The sequence below is a fragment of the Danio aesculapii genome, chromosome 8 (assembly GCF_903798145.1).
Source record: "Danio aesculapii chromosome 8, fDanAes4.1, whole genome shotgun sequence".
In the NCBI taxonomy this organism is placed as follows: Eukaryota; Metazoa; Chordata; class Actinopteri; order Cypriniformes; family Danionidae; genus Danio; species Danio aesculapii.
This window is the reverse complement of record NC_079442.1, coordinates 36,576,216-36,592,254: the sequence shown is the minus strand read 5'-3', so window position 1 is coordinate 36,592,254 and position 16,039 is coordinate 36,576,216. Positions and strand designations below refer to the sequence as shown.

The following is a 16,039-nucleotide window of genomic DNA, read 5'->3' as shown; positions in this document are numbered from 1 at the left end:
CAGAATTCGGGTTGTAGGTACGTCAGAACATGGCTGCTTCCTACGCAACAAAATGCACAACAATCATTTGTAAACACTGAATATATATTTTACGATTAGTGTGTTGTGCAGGATGAATTTGTTCAGTTTAAAAACGCGGTTTTACGGGCTAAATAGTCACCTCTTTAATGTTTGGGTTAAAGGCTGTAAACAGACATCTGCTATAGTTATTTCACTCTGACGAGAGTCATAACAATGTATGAATGAACGTAACACAAGTCCAATGTCTCTAAAACAATGTTAAGTTTTCTTTACGCAAGGCAAACTGGGCTTGACAACCCACTTCGACTGAGACGTGCAGAGTCCACACGCAGGTAATGCTATCATTTGTATGATTTCTCCAATTTATGTATTTGTTTTTAATATTTATGATTAACTTTTAGTACATATAACAAGGAGTATACTTGGACAATAATAATAATAATAATAATAATAACTAAAGAAAAATAAAGTCAAATAATGCTTTTTTATATTACTGTATTGTCTTAATAATGCAGATTTAGCTTATTCTTAAAACTTAATACTGTTTTACGTCAGTTTTGTAATGCTACATTATATTAATCTTAATTTATTTGTTGTCACTAATTTACAGAGGCATAATAAACTATTTGTCTTACTTGTGTTTCGATGGTAATCTTTCTTTAAATTAAATTTAATGTCATATTCAGTTTGTCTAAAAATTGGCTAAATTTGCCCCCTTTAACTTACGGTATCTTATTGAGGTAATTTTTATAGTAATTGGTTTTATATTCGCACATCTGTTCATTTTTGAACAGTGACAACGTCTTTATATTGTTTATTACGCTACTTTAAATATTCAGTCTGTAATGTAAATAATTACACATATTTACAATTGCATGTAAATATGACTTTAAAACAGGGTGTGATTTACAGGAGGACGTCCAAACAAGAGGTATGGGGGGGGGGGGGTTAATCTGTATTTTAAATAATAATATTTCTATTTAAAATAATAGATAATATAAATACACATTTCATCACACCCCTGTAACTGTTCATACCAAATGGAAAATAATCATTCAACCACCGATAGACATTGTAAGTGTTCAAAAGACTGTTTTCTCATAAAATAGGTGTTTGTTTCTACATACAGCCTGAAGTAAAGTCAAATTAGATGTATAGTTTGCAGGATTTGACCTACAGTAACCTCTAAATTAGCTAATCAAAGGATACTGTAAGGTAGAATACACTAAATATCCATCAAAACACAGAAAACTTAAATATGCTTAAATAACGTTATGAGTTTATTAATAAAATAGATGTAATTTAAATAAATAGATCAATTTAATTCACTGAAACATATATTGCACAAAGTAACTTAACCAAAAAAGTTGACCACCCCAATCATCAGTGTATAATTTGCACCATGCTTTAAAACAACATTAACACTATTTAGTTGACTACGAGCAATGTTGTACTTCGATAGTCATTGGTTTAAATTTACCAAAAATACTATTCTGAACATATATATTCTGAAACTTTACTCCAATTTGTGTCTTTAGGGTGCTAAGTCTTGAGTTGAACCACAACAGGGATGTGGATCGTATTCATGGCAATGGAATCAACACCCTGGACATTGAGGTTATTGATGGAAGATAGTAAGTATATTCCTCATTTAAGAATAGCAGAACACTGTAATCATATTCACAGTTACATGTATGCTCTTAATACTAAATAATGTTTTAGAAATAGCAGTGTTTCCCAGCTCTGTTCCTAAAGGCACACCAATAATATGCATTTTCAACCTTGTCCTAATCAAACACAGCTGAATCAACTCATCAAAACATTGGAAGAGACTCCAAAACCTGTCAAAAATGATCGGGTCAGATAAGGGAGACATCCAAATTATGTACTGTTGGTCTGCCTCCAGGAACAGGGTTGTGAAACACTGCTATATAGCACATTTATGATGCAATATATCTATACATGTGGTTAACGTCTGGCTTGTTTTGCATTCCAGTATGTTGTCGGGCGGATCTGACGGCGTAATTGTGATCTATGACTTGGAAAACAACAGCAAGAAGCCTCAATACACCTGCAAAGCAATCTGCACTGTAGGCAGGTTTGTATCAAAGAGTATCTAGTCACCACTAGATGGCAGTGTGACATTTTCTCATTTAAATGCCTTGTCAGGTTGTGTGTGACTTTAACTTCTCTGTGAAGGTCCAGTCGACATGTACATAAATTCAGCGTGGAAACAGTGCAGTGGTACCCACATGACACCGGTATATTTGTATCCAGCTCTTTCGACAAAACCATGAAAGTCTGGGATGCTGAAACTCTGAAGGTGTGTGCGTCCTTCAACCAACAGCACATTTCTCATCACAATGCATATGGGTTGTTGACATGACGTTGCATTTTCACTGACACATGACAAAAAGGATCATTGTCATCATTTAAAATGCTGTAAATGATTAAACATTTATTTGTCTTCCAATCACCTTTTGATATAAAATCTGCAGTTAATACATTTTTACTATTTTAAGACAAATAAAAAAAACTGTGTGACTGTCTTAAGCATAGTTTAAGTCTTATAAATTAAATACAAAATCATAAAATAATTAATAAATATCTCACTACTAATTTTACTAGTGGCTATTTTAGTATACCACAAAATTTTTTTTGCATCCATTTATTTCTAAAAACATAAGCAATTGATTCATTTTCTCACTGAAAACCATGTCAACTGGTGTGGCACTATATGCTTATTTTAAACTGGGCAATTCAGACAAGCAATAATGGAGGATACAGCTAATAAATAAGCTTTATTTAAACCACCAACTAAATAAGCCATCTTTAACCATTGCTGTGTAATAATGGATTACTTAATCAGATTCAGTCAGATTCCAAAAATATATTAATTTTAGGTATACAATTTTACAAATTATTCACACAAAACAAATATCACTGAACATTATTCCCAAGTGTATAGCAAGCCAGTAAGATATTAATCACTAAAAGAAAAAAATTAATTACAGACTCATGACAAAAAGGAACGTTGTCATCATGTAAAATGCTGTAAGTGGTGAAACATTTATTTGTCTTCCAAGGACATTTTGATATAAAAACTGCAGTTATTACATTTTTACTTTTTTGAGACAAATCATAAAACTGTATATATTATAAATGTCCTATGGTGTGACTGTCTAAAACATAGTTCAAGTCTTATAAATTAATACAAAATCATAAAATAATTAATAAATACCTCAAGACTAATTTTACAAGTGGCTGTTTTAGTAAATCACAAGCATTCATTTCCATCCATATATTTCTACAAACATAAGATATGTTTTCTCACTGAAAACCATGTCAACTGGTGTGGCACTATATGCTAATTTAAAACTGGGCAATTCAGACAAGTAATAATGAAGATAAAGCTAATATATGAGGTTTATTTAAACCACCAACAAAAAGAAGACATCTTTATCTTTTGCTGGGTAATAACGGGGTATATATAATCAGATTCCAAAAATGCATTACTTTTAAGTGTAATAATTTAACAAATTATTCACACAATAGAAATATTTCTGAACATTATTCATAAGAGTATAGCAAGCCAGAAAGATATTAATCACTGAAATAAAAATGTAATTACAGACTCATGACAGTAAGGAACATTCCAATTCCATGGAAAACTGTAATTAGTTGAAGGACCCCTTTTTTTAAATCGGGCAAAGCCATAGAAAACTTTAATCAATTAGCGCCCTATTCAAAATCATATGGCAGAATCCCTCACATATTTAACTTTTTTATGAACCATTGCAAAATTGTAACATTTTGTTGTATGACACAGATATTGACATAATATTTATTTAACATGTAACAGGTCTGGACAAAAATATATTATTTTTATCATATAACATATGATGTATAACAAAACTTAACTCATATTACATAACTATCACCATATGAAGAAAAGTGTCCAACAATGAAGATAAATTGCTCTCACACTATTTGTATAATATTATGAGTTGTTTTTCCTTTTGTAATTTCACACCATGGGAAGTTTTTAATCCACAGTTTAGGAAAAATGTAAAACAAAAAAGCTGTGAAAGAATTAATTCAAAATTAAAAGTTTCTGACTTCAGTTATTTTTCTCAAGCATCAGATTTCAAACTACATAAATATATTTATTTTTCTAAATGTATATATGTGTATACTGCCTATTTACTGGCCTACGCATATACATTTAAAGTCAAAATGATTAGCCTTCCTGTGAATTTTTTAAATATTCCCCAAATGATGTTTAACAAAGCAAGGAAGTTTTCACAGTATTTCCTGTAATATTTTTTCTTCTGAAGAAGTTGTTATTCATTTTATTTCAGCCAGAATAAAAGCAGTTTTTATTAAATATTTAAAAAAAATGTTTTAAGGTCAAAATTATGAGCCCCCTTAAGCTTTTTTCCCCCTTATTGTCTACAGAACAAACCATTGTTATACAATGACCTGCCTAATTACCCTAACTTGCCTAATTAACCAAGTTAAGCCTTTAAATGTCACTTTAAGTTGAATACTAGTATCTTGAAAAATATCTAGTAAAATATTATTTACTGCCATCATGGCAAAGATTAAAGAATCAGTTATTAGAAATGAGTTATTAAAACTAGTATGTTTAGAAATGTGTTGAAAAAAAACTCTTCTTTCCGTTAAACAAAAATTGGGGAAAAATATACAGGGGGGCTAATAACTTTGACTTATTGACAACTATTCTAAAATAATGCTTAGTTTGAGGGTGCTAAAAAGAGGGTGGTTAAAATCACCCACACCATTACACCATGTGAAACCTGTTTTTACACCACATTCTGAGTCTACTATTCTAATGTTGCAGCCAAATTTTAGACTCATCAGAAAAGGCCTTTCTTTCTCCTATTCTCCTGTTGTGCAGTATTGATCATGTTCAGCAGTTATCAGAAATGCAGCCATCAACAATCATGCCACATTCAAAGCTACTATAATCACCCTCTTCCTTATTCTGATACTTTGTTTGATCTTCATCTGATCATCTTAACCAGTTGCTGCCATGCGATTGGCAAGTTACGTAATTGCATCAACGTTCGGTACATTAAAAAGTGGCAGGGAAGGTAAAGATAATTTCCAGCCTTTCTCATTGTGGAACCACCAATCAGCTCAAACAGTGGCTCCTCTGTGTTGCCAAATGTCACTTATCTATTGACCCAGAGTCTGGTATTTGCATTGTAACTGACACAGGAATGGTGTCTAAGCAACATTCATTACCTTTTTATTGCCCCCTTAAAGCACATCTATCATGTATATTTGTGCATTTTTAGGATTTTTCTTTTCTTGACATTGGATTCAGTTGTGATTCTTTTAGAAATATTAAATATAAGTGTACAAAAATAAAGAAATATAGTAGCATTTATTTATTTGTTTGTTTTCTCAGCCGGCTGATGAGTTCCAGTTTGATGGCAACGTCTACTGTCATCACATGTCTCCTATAGCCAGGAAGCACAGTCTTGTAGCAGGTTTGTTCACCCAAACTTTCTTGAAATATCACTAATTGTAGTACTCATTGTAATCAATGTCAATGAAGTTGCCATATAGTTGCGGTCTAAATTCTTAGCCCACCTGTAATTTTTTCCCAACATTAACACATTTCTAATCATAATAGTTTAATAATCAGAATCAGTTTTATTGCCAAGTGTGCTTCACACACACAAGGAATTTGTTTTGGCTACAGAAGCTTCCAGTGTACATAAAGTGACAAGTGACAACACAAAATAATCTGAAAAAATAAAATAATAATAATAAAAAATGATGAACATTAAACAGATGCGGTTAGTGAAGAAACCTGGATGTTGAGTTGTATGTACAGATTGTTATAAATATACAGGTTACAAGGTGCTGTGTACAAGTGCGAATGTCACTTTGTAATAACTGTTTCTTTAATCTTTGTCATGATGACAGTACATAATATTTGCCTAGATAATTTTTCATAATACTAGTATTCAGCTTAAAGTGACATTTAAAGACTTAACTAGGTTAATTAGACAATTTAGTGTAAAAGTCTTTGGTTTGTTCTGTAAAAAATATTGCTTAAGGGGGCTAATAATATTGACCTTAAAATGGTTTAAAAAAAATCAAAAACTGCTTTTATTTTAGCCAAAATAAAACAAATAAGACTTTCTCCAGAAGAAAAAATATTAGAGGAAATACTGTAAAAAATTCCTTCCTCTTTTAAACATAATTTGGGAAATATTTGAAAAAGAAAAAATAATAATTTGGAGGGATAATTATTTTAAAATGTAGGGTTAAAAGCAGGGTTGAAATGTATGTTGTAGGTGGAAGTCGGTATCGGTGCTAAGGTATTCTTTTGTTTCAAGTGAAAGAATGTAGAGGATCTTAATCATCTTTATCGTTAAAATGGGAGACAGCAAACCATTTCCTGCTGCAGATACCAGACGTGAGGAATCCAAGCACTTATCTTTAATCAGGAAGGACAGGTTATGAAGACATCAGTGTTCCTTTTGTCGAAAGTGACTTTTTTCGTTTCCAGCTATTAGTTTCAGTGGACTCATCATTCATTTCTATTGATAAACAACATAAACAAACACCTTCCATAATTGTAGGCAGTGATACTTTATTATATTTATGCTGAGTTTATATATCCAGTTAATTAGTGTGTATATATATTAGCCTAATAATACTTTCATACATTCATTTTCTTTTTGGCTTAGTTCCTTTATTAATCAGGGGTCGCCACTATGGAATGAACTGCCAACTTATCGAGCATATGTTTTACGCAGCGAATGCCCTTCCAACGGCAACCCACCACTGGGAAACACCCATACACTCTCATTCACACACACATACACTGTGGACAATTTAGCTTACCCATTTCACCTATAGCGCATGTCTTTGGACTGGGTGAAAACCAGGGCACCCGGAGGAAACCTACGTGAACATGGGGAGAACATGTAAACTCCACATTGAAATGCCAACTGGCCCAGCCGGAGCTCAAACCAGCGACCTTCTTGCTGTGAGGCGACAATGCTACCCACTGCGCCACCCAAAACAGTATTTAGCACCCAAAAACATCTAATAAATAAAGAATACAAGCAACAAAGTGTCAGATACATTATAATAAAATCAGGTTCTAATTTTGCTGACACCAAGTTCCTGCCTCCAGTTACTGGAGATCATCAAAGCATATATTTGATTAAGCCTTATTACTTACACTTATTTGTTTTTATTTTGACTTGGATTCAAATTTTATGACCAGTTTATGTAGGTCAGTCCAAAGCATTCCAGCAATTGTACAATCAGAGGACTTTTAAGATCACATTTAATTAGTTTTAACCATCTGTTACATAAATCTTACAAAATACTGCACTGCAAAAAAAAAAAAAACAAATGCATTTCTTACGTAAAACATATTTCTTGTTTCTAGTCCAATTATCTAAAAAATCTAAAACCAAGAAGCATTCTCTAGACAAGCAAAACACACGGTCTTGTTTTAAGCAATAATATGTCAAAATTAAGTGAGTTTCTCCCTTAAACAAGCAAAATAATCTGCCAATGTGATAAGAAAAATAATCATGTCAAAAGGAAAAACTAGATTATTTTGCTCACCCCATTGGCAGATTATGTTGCTTGTTTTAGGGACTTAATTTTGGCATATATATTTTTTTTTATTTCTTTTTTGCTTGTCTTGAAAATGCTTCTTGATTTAAGAATTTTTAGATATTTATACTAGACACGAGACAAATCTAAGTAAAAATCATTTATTTGCAGTGTGTACCATTAGGAACATGCATATAATGGTTTTTGCCCTTAACTGTGGGTTCAGGGATTTTACAATAACAGTGTGTCTGAGCTGTTGTGTTATTCTTCTCACTCAGCTCTATTGTGCTCTGTGTTGGCAGTTGGTACCAAAGACCCCAAAGTGCAGCTTTGTGATCTGAAGTCTGGGTCGCGCATCCACATCCTTCAGGGTGAGTAATGCCTGTTGTTTCTGAATGGAGACAGCCCTGGTGGTGATATAATGTACTCTTTTAAAAACCAAAAGCTTGAATGTGTTTAGCTTGAATGTGAATCAGGCTATTTTGCCTCCTTACCTTTTCAGATGCCACAAAGATGGATCATTAGTATGAATGCTTAAATGTAACATTTAAAGTAATTATTGTAAAGTTATTACAATTAATAATTAATTATTAATTTCTGTGATTGCAAAATCTGAATTTTCAGCAGTCTTCGGTGTCACATGATTGTTCAGAAATCATTCTAATATGCTGATTTGCTGCTCAGGAAATATTATCAGGGCTGCTGAGTATTATTAAGGAGTTTTTAATGAATACAAAGTTTACAGGAACAGAATTTATTTGAAACAGAAGCAAACATAATTCTAAAATAATTATTTTTGTAGACATCAAATCTTACTCACCCCAGACTTATGAATGGATTTATATATATTTATATATATATTTATGTTTAATGAATTAAAAGTTTACATCAACAGCATTCATTTTAAACAGAAGCAAAAATAATTATAAAATAATAATTTTTGTAGATATCAGATCTTACTGACCCCAAAGCTATGAATGAATGCATAATGGAACAACATATGCAAACATTTTGAGAGCATGCTAAAGCCCCCTGAAACCATTTATTTATTATTATTATTATATTGTTGGTTTGCATGTCTTAAGGTTATCTATAATCTAGTGCGCATCAAAATAACATCAACATTCAGATTAGAAGAGAAGATATACATTCAAAATGTATCTCTCTGTTTACCAATATCAGCAGATATGATGATATCATTATGCACTTCCATTGTTCTGTCCAATCAAAAAAAACTCTTGTATCTGAATAATCCCTCCCTCTAAATTATTCAAGACACAAAGAAATGGCTGAAATTAGTCACTTGCTTGAAGATTTTTTAATTATATTTTGCAAATGGCACATAGTGCACAATGTAGAAGCATTTCAAGTCATTTATAATGAGCTTTTCCTGGCAGGTCACAGGGGCGAGATCCTCTCAGTGAGATGGTCTCCACGATATGAACACATACTGGCCACTGCCAGGTAAATACTTCAACACCTGCATAAATGTCAGTTCACTCACCTTTCTTTTCCTTAAAAAAACTGTTACATCATATTATCTGTTGCTGCATTTATCCATAGAGGATTTTTCAGTGATTTGAAATTCTCATTTTCTTTATGTATTTAAGTCATAATGTATAGTTTTATAGGCATGATTGTTGTCTGATCCTCAACAGACTCAGGACTTTACTTACTGTTTACATGCTGCGAGTGAATGAGAGTGAGCTAATTAGCCATCAGGGACTTTTGAAACTGTTCTTATTGAATGAACAACAATTAAGAATGTATTGTGCGTCAGTCTTTCTCTGCAAGATTAGATTAGCACTAGACAATCTCTGAACCGCACCGTTAAAAAAACGATTATCAGGGGAATTTCAGGCATCTCTTTTTTTTGTTTTCTCACCATATCTGAATTCCCAAATAATTCACTTTTATTTCTGTAGCACTTTATACACTTTAGAAAACATAAAAGCAATAACAATTGATTGTTTAATTGAGAAAGTATTAATAATAATTGAACAGAGAGTGTGTTACTTGTTAAAAGGCCAGTTATAAAGCTCACCTTATCATTAAAAAGAGATTTATTTACATTGATCTTGTATTATTGCCAGTAACTCTTGTGTAATGTATTTTCCCTATTAGCACTGACAGTAGGGTTCGCATCTGGGATGTGAGAAGAGCTTCCGGGAGTCTTTTTACTTTGGACCAGCACAATGGAGATAAATCCAAGGCCTCGTCTGAAGCAGGTGAAATCACAGATTGCATTTTTTCCTCATTCATATAAGGGTCATTGTGACTTAAACTTTAGATGTTGACTTCTCAATTGCTGTTCTTAAGTATTGAATATGCATTCTATAAAATGCATTAGGCTGCACGGTGGTGCAGTGGGTAGCATGTTCGCCTCACAGCAAGAAGGTCGCTGGTTCGAGCCTCGGCTGGGTCAGTTGGCTTTTCTGTGTGGAGTTTGCATGTTCTCCTCGTGTTCGCGTGGGTTTCCTCTGGGTTCTCCGGTTTCACCCACAAGTCCAAAGACATGCGATATAGGTGAATTGGGTAGGCTAAATTGTCAGTAGTGCATGTGTGTGAATGAGTGTGTATAAATGTTTCCCAGTGATGGGTTGCGTCCGCTGCGTAAAACATAGATAATTTGGCAGTTCATTCCACTGTGGCGACCCCTGATTAATAAAGGGACTAAGCCAAAAAGAAAATGAATGAATGAATAAATAAACTGCATAAACATGAGCCTAAATATTACTACTGAACTCTTGTATTATCTTGGGCATTTTTGTGATTTTGATTTTATTTTTATTAATGGTTTGGGCAGTGTTAATGCAAACTCATGTCAAAACTGTCTATTTTTATGGCAAAAGTCATTTGAATATTAAGTATTTTGTAAATTGTCCATGGTAAATATATTAACTTAATTTGTGATTAGTAATGTGCATTGCTAACCATTTCATTTAGACGTTTGATTTTTGCTGTATTTCTATTTTTATAAACGCTCAGATTTCAGATATTCAAATATTCATGCCTCAACTATGTCTCTGGGAAACCGCAAATAAATAATGTGAAATCAAAGTTAGTCAAAACTGTAGCAATAGTGTATAAATCAAGATTTATCCTGGACGATAAATCAATGTATGTATTATATAACACACTTATTTTGCCATATATGAGGTATTGTGTTGAAATTTGGGGAAATACAAATCCTTTATTTTTTAAAAATCATTTTTAAGTTCAATGATTTGGTAAAATTTAAAACAGCACAATTTATGTTTAAAGCTAGGAATAGATTACTTCCAAAATCCATACAAAATTGTTTTGAAGAAAGACAAGGGGGATATAATCTGAGAGAACAACAACATTTTAGGAGATTGAAAACAAGAACAAATTTTTTAATTTGTGTACGTCTGTGTGTGGTGTGAAATTATGGAACAGTCTGGAACAGATTCTCTAACAATGTCAGGATATTAATCAATTAAAAAAGTTGTATAAATATATATTATTAAAGGAATATAATTATGAATAGGGGTGATTGAAAAAGAATAAAATGAGAACGGTATGATGAAATTTTGCTGTTTGCAATACTATGTATTTTGTGGGTCTATGTTATAAAATGTAAATTTATAAATGGAATCAAACATATAATATGTCAAAGATGCCAAAAGGATAAAATATGTCTCATGTAGAGCTCACATGTCTCATAAAAAAGAGATAAGTGAAAGAAGAAATAAGTTGAAGTAATAGATGAATGATGTGTGTGGTAATGGGGTGGGGAAAATAATAAGCTTGTGCTCCACACCGCTCTATTTCGACCATGTTGAAATGTATTTTTCTTTAAAGAATTGTTTTGTGTATGATTTTTATGTTCTAAATAAATAAATCAAATATATTATACTATTCTAAGAAACCATACACCAGTAGAAAGCGTATTCACACAGCTTTCAGATGATGTAAATCTCAGTTTTAAAAGACTGACTCTTATGACTAGTTTTGTGATCCAATATCAAATATTCATTCATTTTTTCCCCACAGTGAACACAGCACACAACGGGAGAGTGAATGGGTTGTGTTTCACAGCTGATGGACTCCACCTCCTCACTACAGGGACAGATGATCGTATGCGTCTGTGGAATAGCGGCACTGGAGAAAACACATTAGTGAGTAGCAAATCACTCAGCAAAAAATAGCAGTGATTATTTTAACAGTCTCATTATTTATGTACAATAAAATTGTATGTACATATTAGTATGTGCAAATTGTATCAAATATTGTTTATCATCTAATACTGATAAATATTGTTTATTGTATTACTTTAGTGTCATGTGCATTGCTCCAACTTTGTTTAAAGGTGCAGTAGTGGATCTGCCGAAATTCTAACTGTTAGCATAAGAGCTTAGAACACACAGTCCCTCCCCTGAGTTTGGACACCACTGCACTAGATCATGTCATTCGCCAGTTAGAAAACTTTATAGTACTTTATAATGCTACAACTCTGAACAAAAAACTGTTTATATCTAGCACGTTTTCAGTTGTGTGGCTAGCAAAACATGTCATTATGTGCAATATTTCATGCATGCAAGAATCACTGGTCTCACTCTCTCATGCACTTTGTCCTAAAGCAACTATGGGGCTTGGCCGGTGGGGTGCAGGAATTACACTCATTACTAAGCATACTTGCGTAATATTTCAGACCGAATATTCAGAGTAGCGTGGTAAACAATATACGGAGCAGGTTGTCATTGTTCAAAAATGATCCAATGTGAATATAAAACTAACTTTACCACAGTAAAGCAGAGTAGCGCTATTTACTGATGTTTTGGTGTTAAACTAAATAACAATCTACATTCATAAAAACACAATCTACATCAGCTTTGCCTGATTAAAATAGTTTTAAAACAGAACATTACCTGTCTAACAGATATACTTCAGCCATGGTGTCATCCTTTCTCCAGCGTGCAAAAGTAACTCCAATATTGATTCAGGATTTTAAAAGGTCTTGATCGAGCGTTTGTTTTTACTGCTGTCACTCTCTCGTGTCCACATGAACATGCAAACAGTGGATCTGTCTGCGTGAACAAGGGTGCTGATGTACAAATCTACATTTGTTGACTGACAGTTTGGGCTACTTATCAGAATTATGAGCCTGACAAATTTTATAATCATTATTTTTTAGGGGTTTTTCACCTTTATTATGATAGGACAGAAGAGATTTCAGACACTAAATATTGGGAGCAGAGACAGGGGAAGGATCGGCAAAGGACCTCGAGACGAGAATCGAACTCGGGTCACCGTGAGCACGTCGGTGCTATATGTCAGTGAACAGTACCACATTTTTTAGTCTTATGCCTTACCCAGAATATAAAAACATATAAATACATTTAGATCATTACTTTAATCATTACTATTGGAATGTGAAGAGACTTTCAACCAGCACAACAAAAAAATGGTCTGAAAACAATCACCTACTGCACCTTTAACAGAAGTGTGAATGACACTGACCTCATTCTATATATTAGTGTTTTTTTCAGCTTGTGGAAAAGCTGTTTGTTATGAGCCTTGCTTTATCTTTTTCTTCACCACCTGCTTTTGGTGGTGTTTTTGTCTGTGTATTGGAAAGGTACAGTTTTTAGATGTTAATAATGTATTTAAAATGTTGGTGTGTTACTGAAATATGGTGGTTTACCATAAATTTTAATTCTCTTGTAAACTGTTTAATGTTAAAATGCTTCCACCACAGCCACCAGTTATATTTACCTTAGTTTTATGGATTTTTTTTACAGTGTAGGGCTGGTTGAGAGACTTTTTGTGAAGATTATGTCCAAAAGTTATGTTTTGTGCCTGTGTTCCTGCAGCAAAAGCCATTAGTCTTTTGACATGGGTGCTGCTTTGCCATTTTGTGGGTCAAAGTTTATTTTTCCTGCAGCAGTGAGATGGAATGCTGTCAGACCTCTTAGCTAACAAGAACACGAAAACAATGTATGAAGTCGCTAATTGCAAGAACAAAACGGCATGTAACTTTATATCTTCGTTTCTAATCCACTGTGAAATCCTCATTTCTCTGCAACAGGTGAACTATGGGAAGGTCGTGAACGAGAGCCGAAAAGGTCTGAAGTTTACCGTATCGAGGGGTTGCAGTCCAGAGTTTGTGTTTGTGCCATGTGGAAGCTCAGTAGCGGTGTATGGGCTTCATTCTGGAGAGCTGATCACTATGTTAAGGGGACATTATAATAATGTGGACTGCTGTGAATTCCACCCTGATTATCAGGTAATGTTAATCCTGATGGTTTGCCTAGTTTAAAAAGCAAAGAAAAGACAAACTAGGCCATGAAGGGAAAACTATATCTTTAGAGTTTCCTCAATGCTGGAATGAGATTTAACTCATTGTTGATTGAATCTGCTGGCTGCTTAATTAGGAGCTGTACAGTGGAGGCAAAGACTGTAACATACTAGCCTGGGTTCCAGTGTTAAGACAGCCTGACGTTGATGATGAAGAAACCAACACGAAACGGGTAAAACATGTTCAATGTTGCATATTTTTGACACTTACTAGGATTTCAAAAACAATGAGTTTGACTGCATTAACCCTCCTGTTGACTTAGGGGGCAAATAAGTTCCATTTTACAGCAGAAAAAAAAAATAAACACTGTTTTTTAATCTTGAAGTTTGGTGGCTTTTTCTAAAATTACCGCAACTTTTAAAAAATAATCATTATCTCTTTTCATATTTCCTCCTTAATTGTGTGTCTCTACTAATAAAATGTCTTCATGTATCATCTGTATTAATCTTCGCAGATCTGCTGGTTTTGTGCTAGTTGAGGCTGAAAGCAAATCTAAATTTCTGTAAACACGCCTTGCTTACGTCCTTCAGCCAACAGATAAGATCAGAAAACTTGACAAACACAATTGCCATTAAGGCATGTACTCAGATGCGGTGGCTTTCGGCCATGGTATACGTGAGATAGCTGTGATTAGCTGCGTTTTTAGTTTAACATCCTGCTCTACCAGTTTGTCTGTCAAAAAAAAAATCTCGCACATATAAATAACACTGCATTACCAGCTAAATCCTGAACTTTTTTCAAGTCAAATTGTAGTGAGCCTGTGTAAATTATAGTCTCAGTTTCTTGATCTTAGCTGACAGGAGTAGCACTAGTCTGTGTGGACAATAAAGACTTTTAATCTTCTGTTCACTATCCTATTTACTCTATCTATTAGCCGAAGCAGTCTGGTCATTCTTCTCTCATTTCTGGCATCAACAAGGCATTTTCACCCACAGCATTGCCACTCACTGCATATTTTCTTCCGTTTAGACCCTTGTCTGTAAACCTTTGAGATGGTTGTGTGTGAAAATCCCTGTAAATCAGTACATTTCTGAAATACTCAGACCAGCTCATCTGGTGCCAGCAATCATGCCACGTTTAGATAAACGTAGATTTAAATGTTGTAGCTAGGTCTGAACTTCATCAGATCAAACATACTCATTTTTAAACATAACTAGAGTTAATGATCAAATGTTTCTAAATGCATATTTTAACAGGGTGGAACGCAAGCTGCTATCAATCCTGCTTTTGCAGATGCCTGGAGCAGCGACGAAGACTGACAGATCAACCCAGCAATGTTTTTTTATATCCAAATACACCACTTTATACATTATTAAAGAAGTCAAAGTGCTCTTATTGCATTCAGAGGCACAACAGGTGCATATAAGCTCAATGTACTGAAAAAAGACTTGTGGGTGTTCTGTTTTCATTGCTTGTGATCATCTGATTTGCATGTGGATTTAAGTTTTACATCATCTTGAGATTCACATGTACATTTACCTTTCACCTAGATAAGAACAATTGATCGGTGGTTTAGTGTAAAAGTGGTTTAGTGTAAAAACAATGCTGATGATTACACAGGATGTTTGTTTATAAATTGTGCCCTGATCAATGAAGAGTTTTTGCTTTTTAAATATGTTCTTCTGAATATTGTAGATAAATGTTGACAGAATCACATTGATGATGAAATTTATGCTACAAATATTGTTGTCATTTTCTCATAGGATAAAATAAAGGAACTTTTTTATAAATAGTTTTTTGGGTCATTATTAGGGCCACATGAAATCTGCGTGCGTAGATTTCCAGACCATCATTGAGTCTATATATCTATATATTTAGTTGTGTGTAAATTTATATTCAGTTTTTAAATGAATTTCAGTAAAATTAATGACTAAATGAAAACGTTTATGATTTACTTACAATAGTTCGTAAAGTAATATTTTCTGTTTTTAGTTGATGTATGATAGATATGAGAGACTTGTTTTGTTCACCAAATAAATGGATCTAATAGGATTTGCATTGTAAACGTTGTAAAATGGAAAATATTTAAGAAATTACGTTTTTAGTTACAATACACCCAAAATCATTACGCATAAATCC

At 33.4% G+C, this 16,039-nt stretch overlaps 1 protein-coding gene across 1 annotated transcript; it reads left to right on the top strand.

Annotated features, from left to right (window-relative positions):
- Positions 1–23: 23 nt before the first annotated feature.
- Positions 24–15,673, top strand: ercc8 (excision repair cross-complementation group 8). The gene is made up of 12 exons (XM_056463866.1): positions 24–353; positions 1,560–1,655; positions 2,018–2,119; positions 2,221–2,344; positions 5,459–5,540; positions 7,941–8,009; positions 9,036–9,102; positions 9,763–9,866; positions 11,656–11,780; positions 13,691–13,888; positions 14,037–14,132; positions 15,157–15,673. The coding sequence occupies exons 1-12, from the start codon at positions 277–279 to the stop codon at positions 15,217–15,219; spliced, it is 1,203 nt and encodes a 400-aa protein (XP_056319841.1). The 5' UTR covers positions 24–276; the 3' UTR covers positions 15,220–15,673.
- The last annotated feature ends 366 nt before the right edge of the window (positions 15,674–16,039 follow it).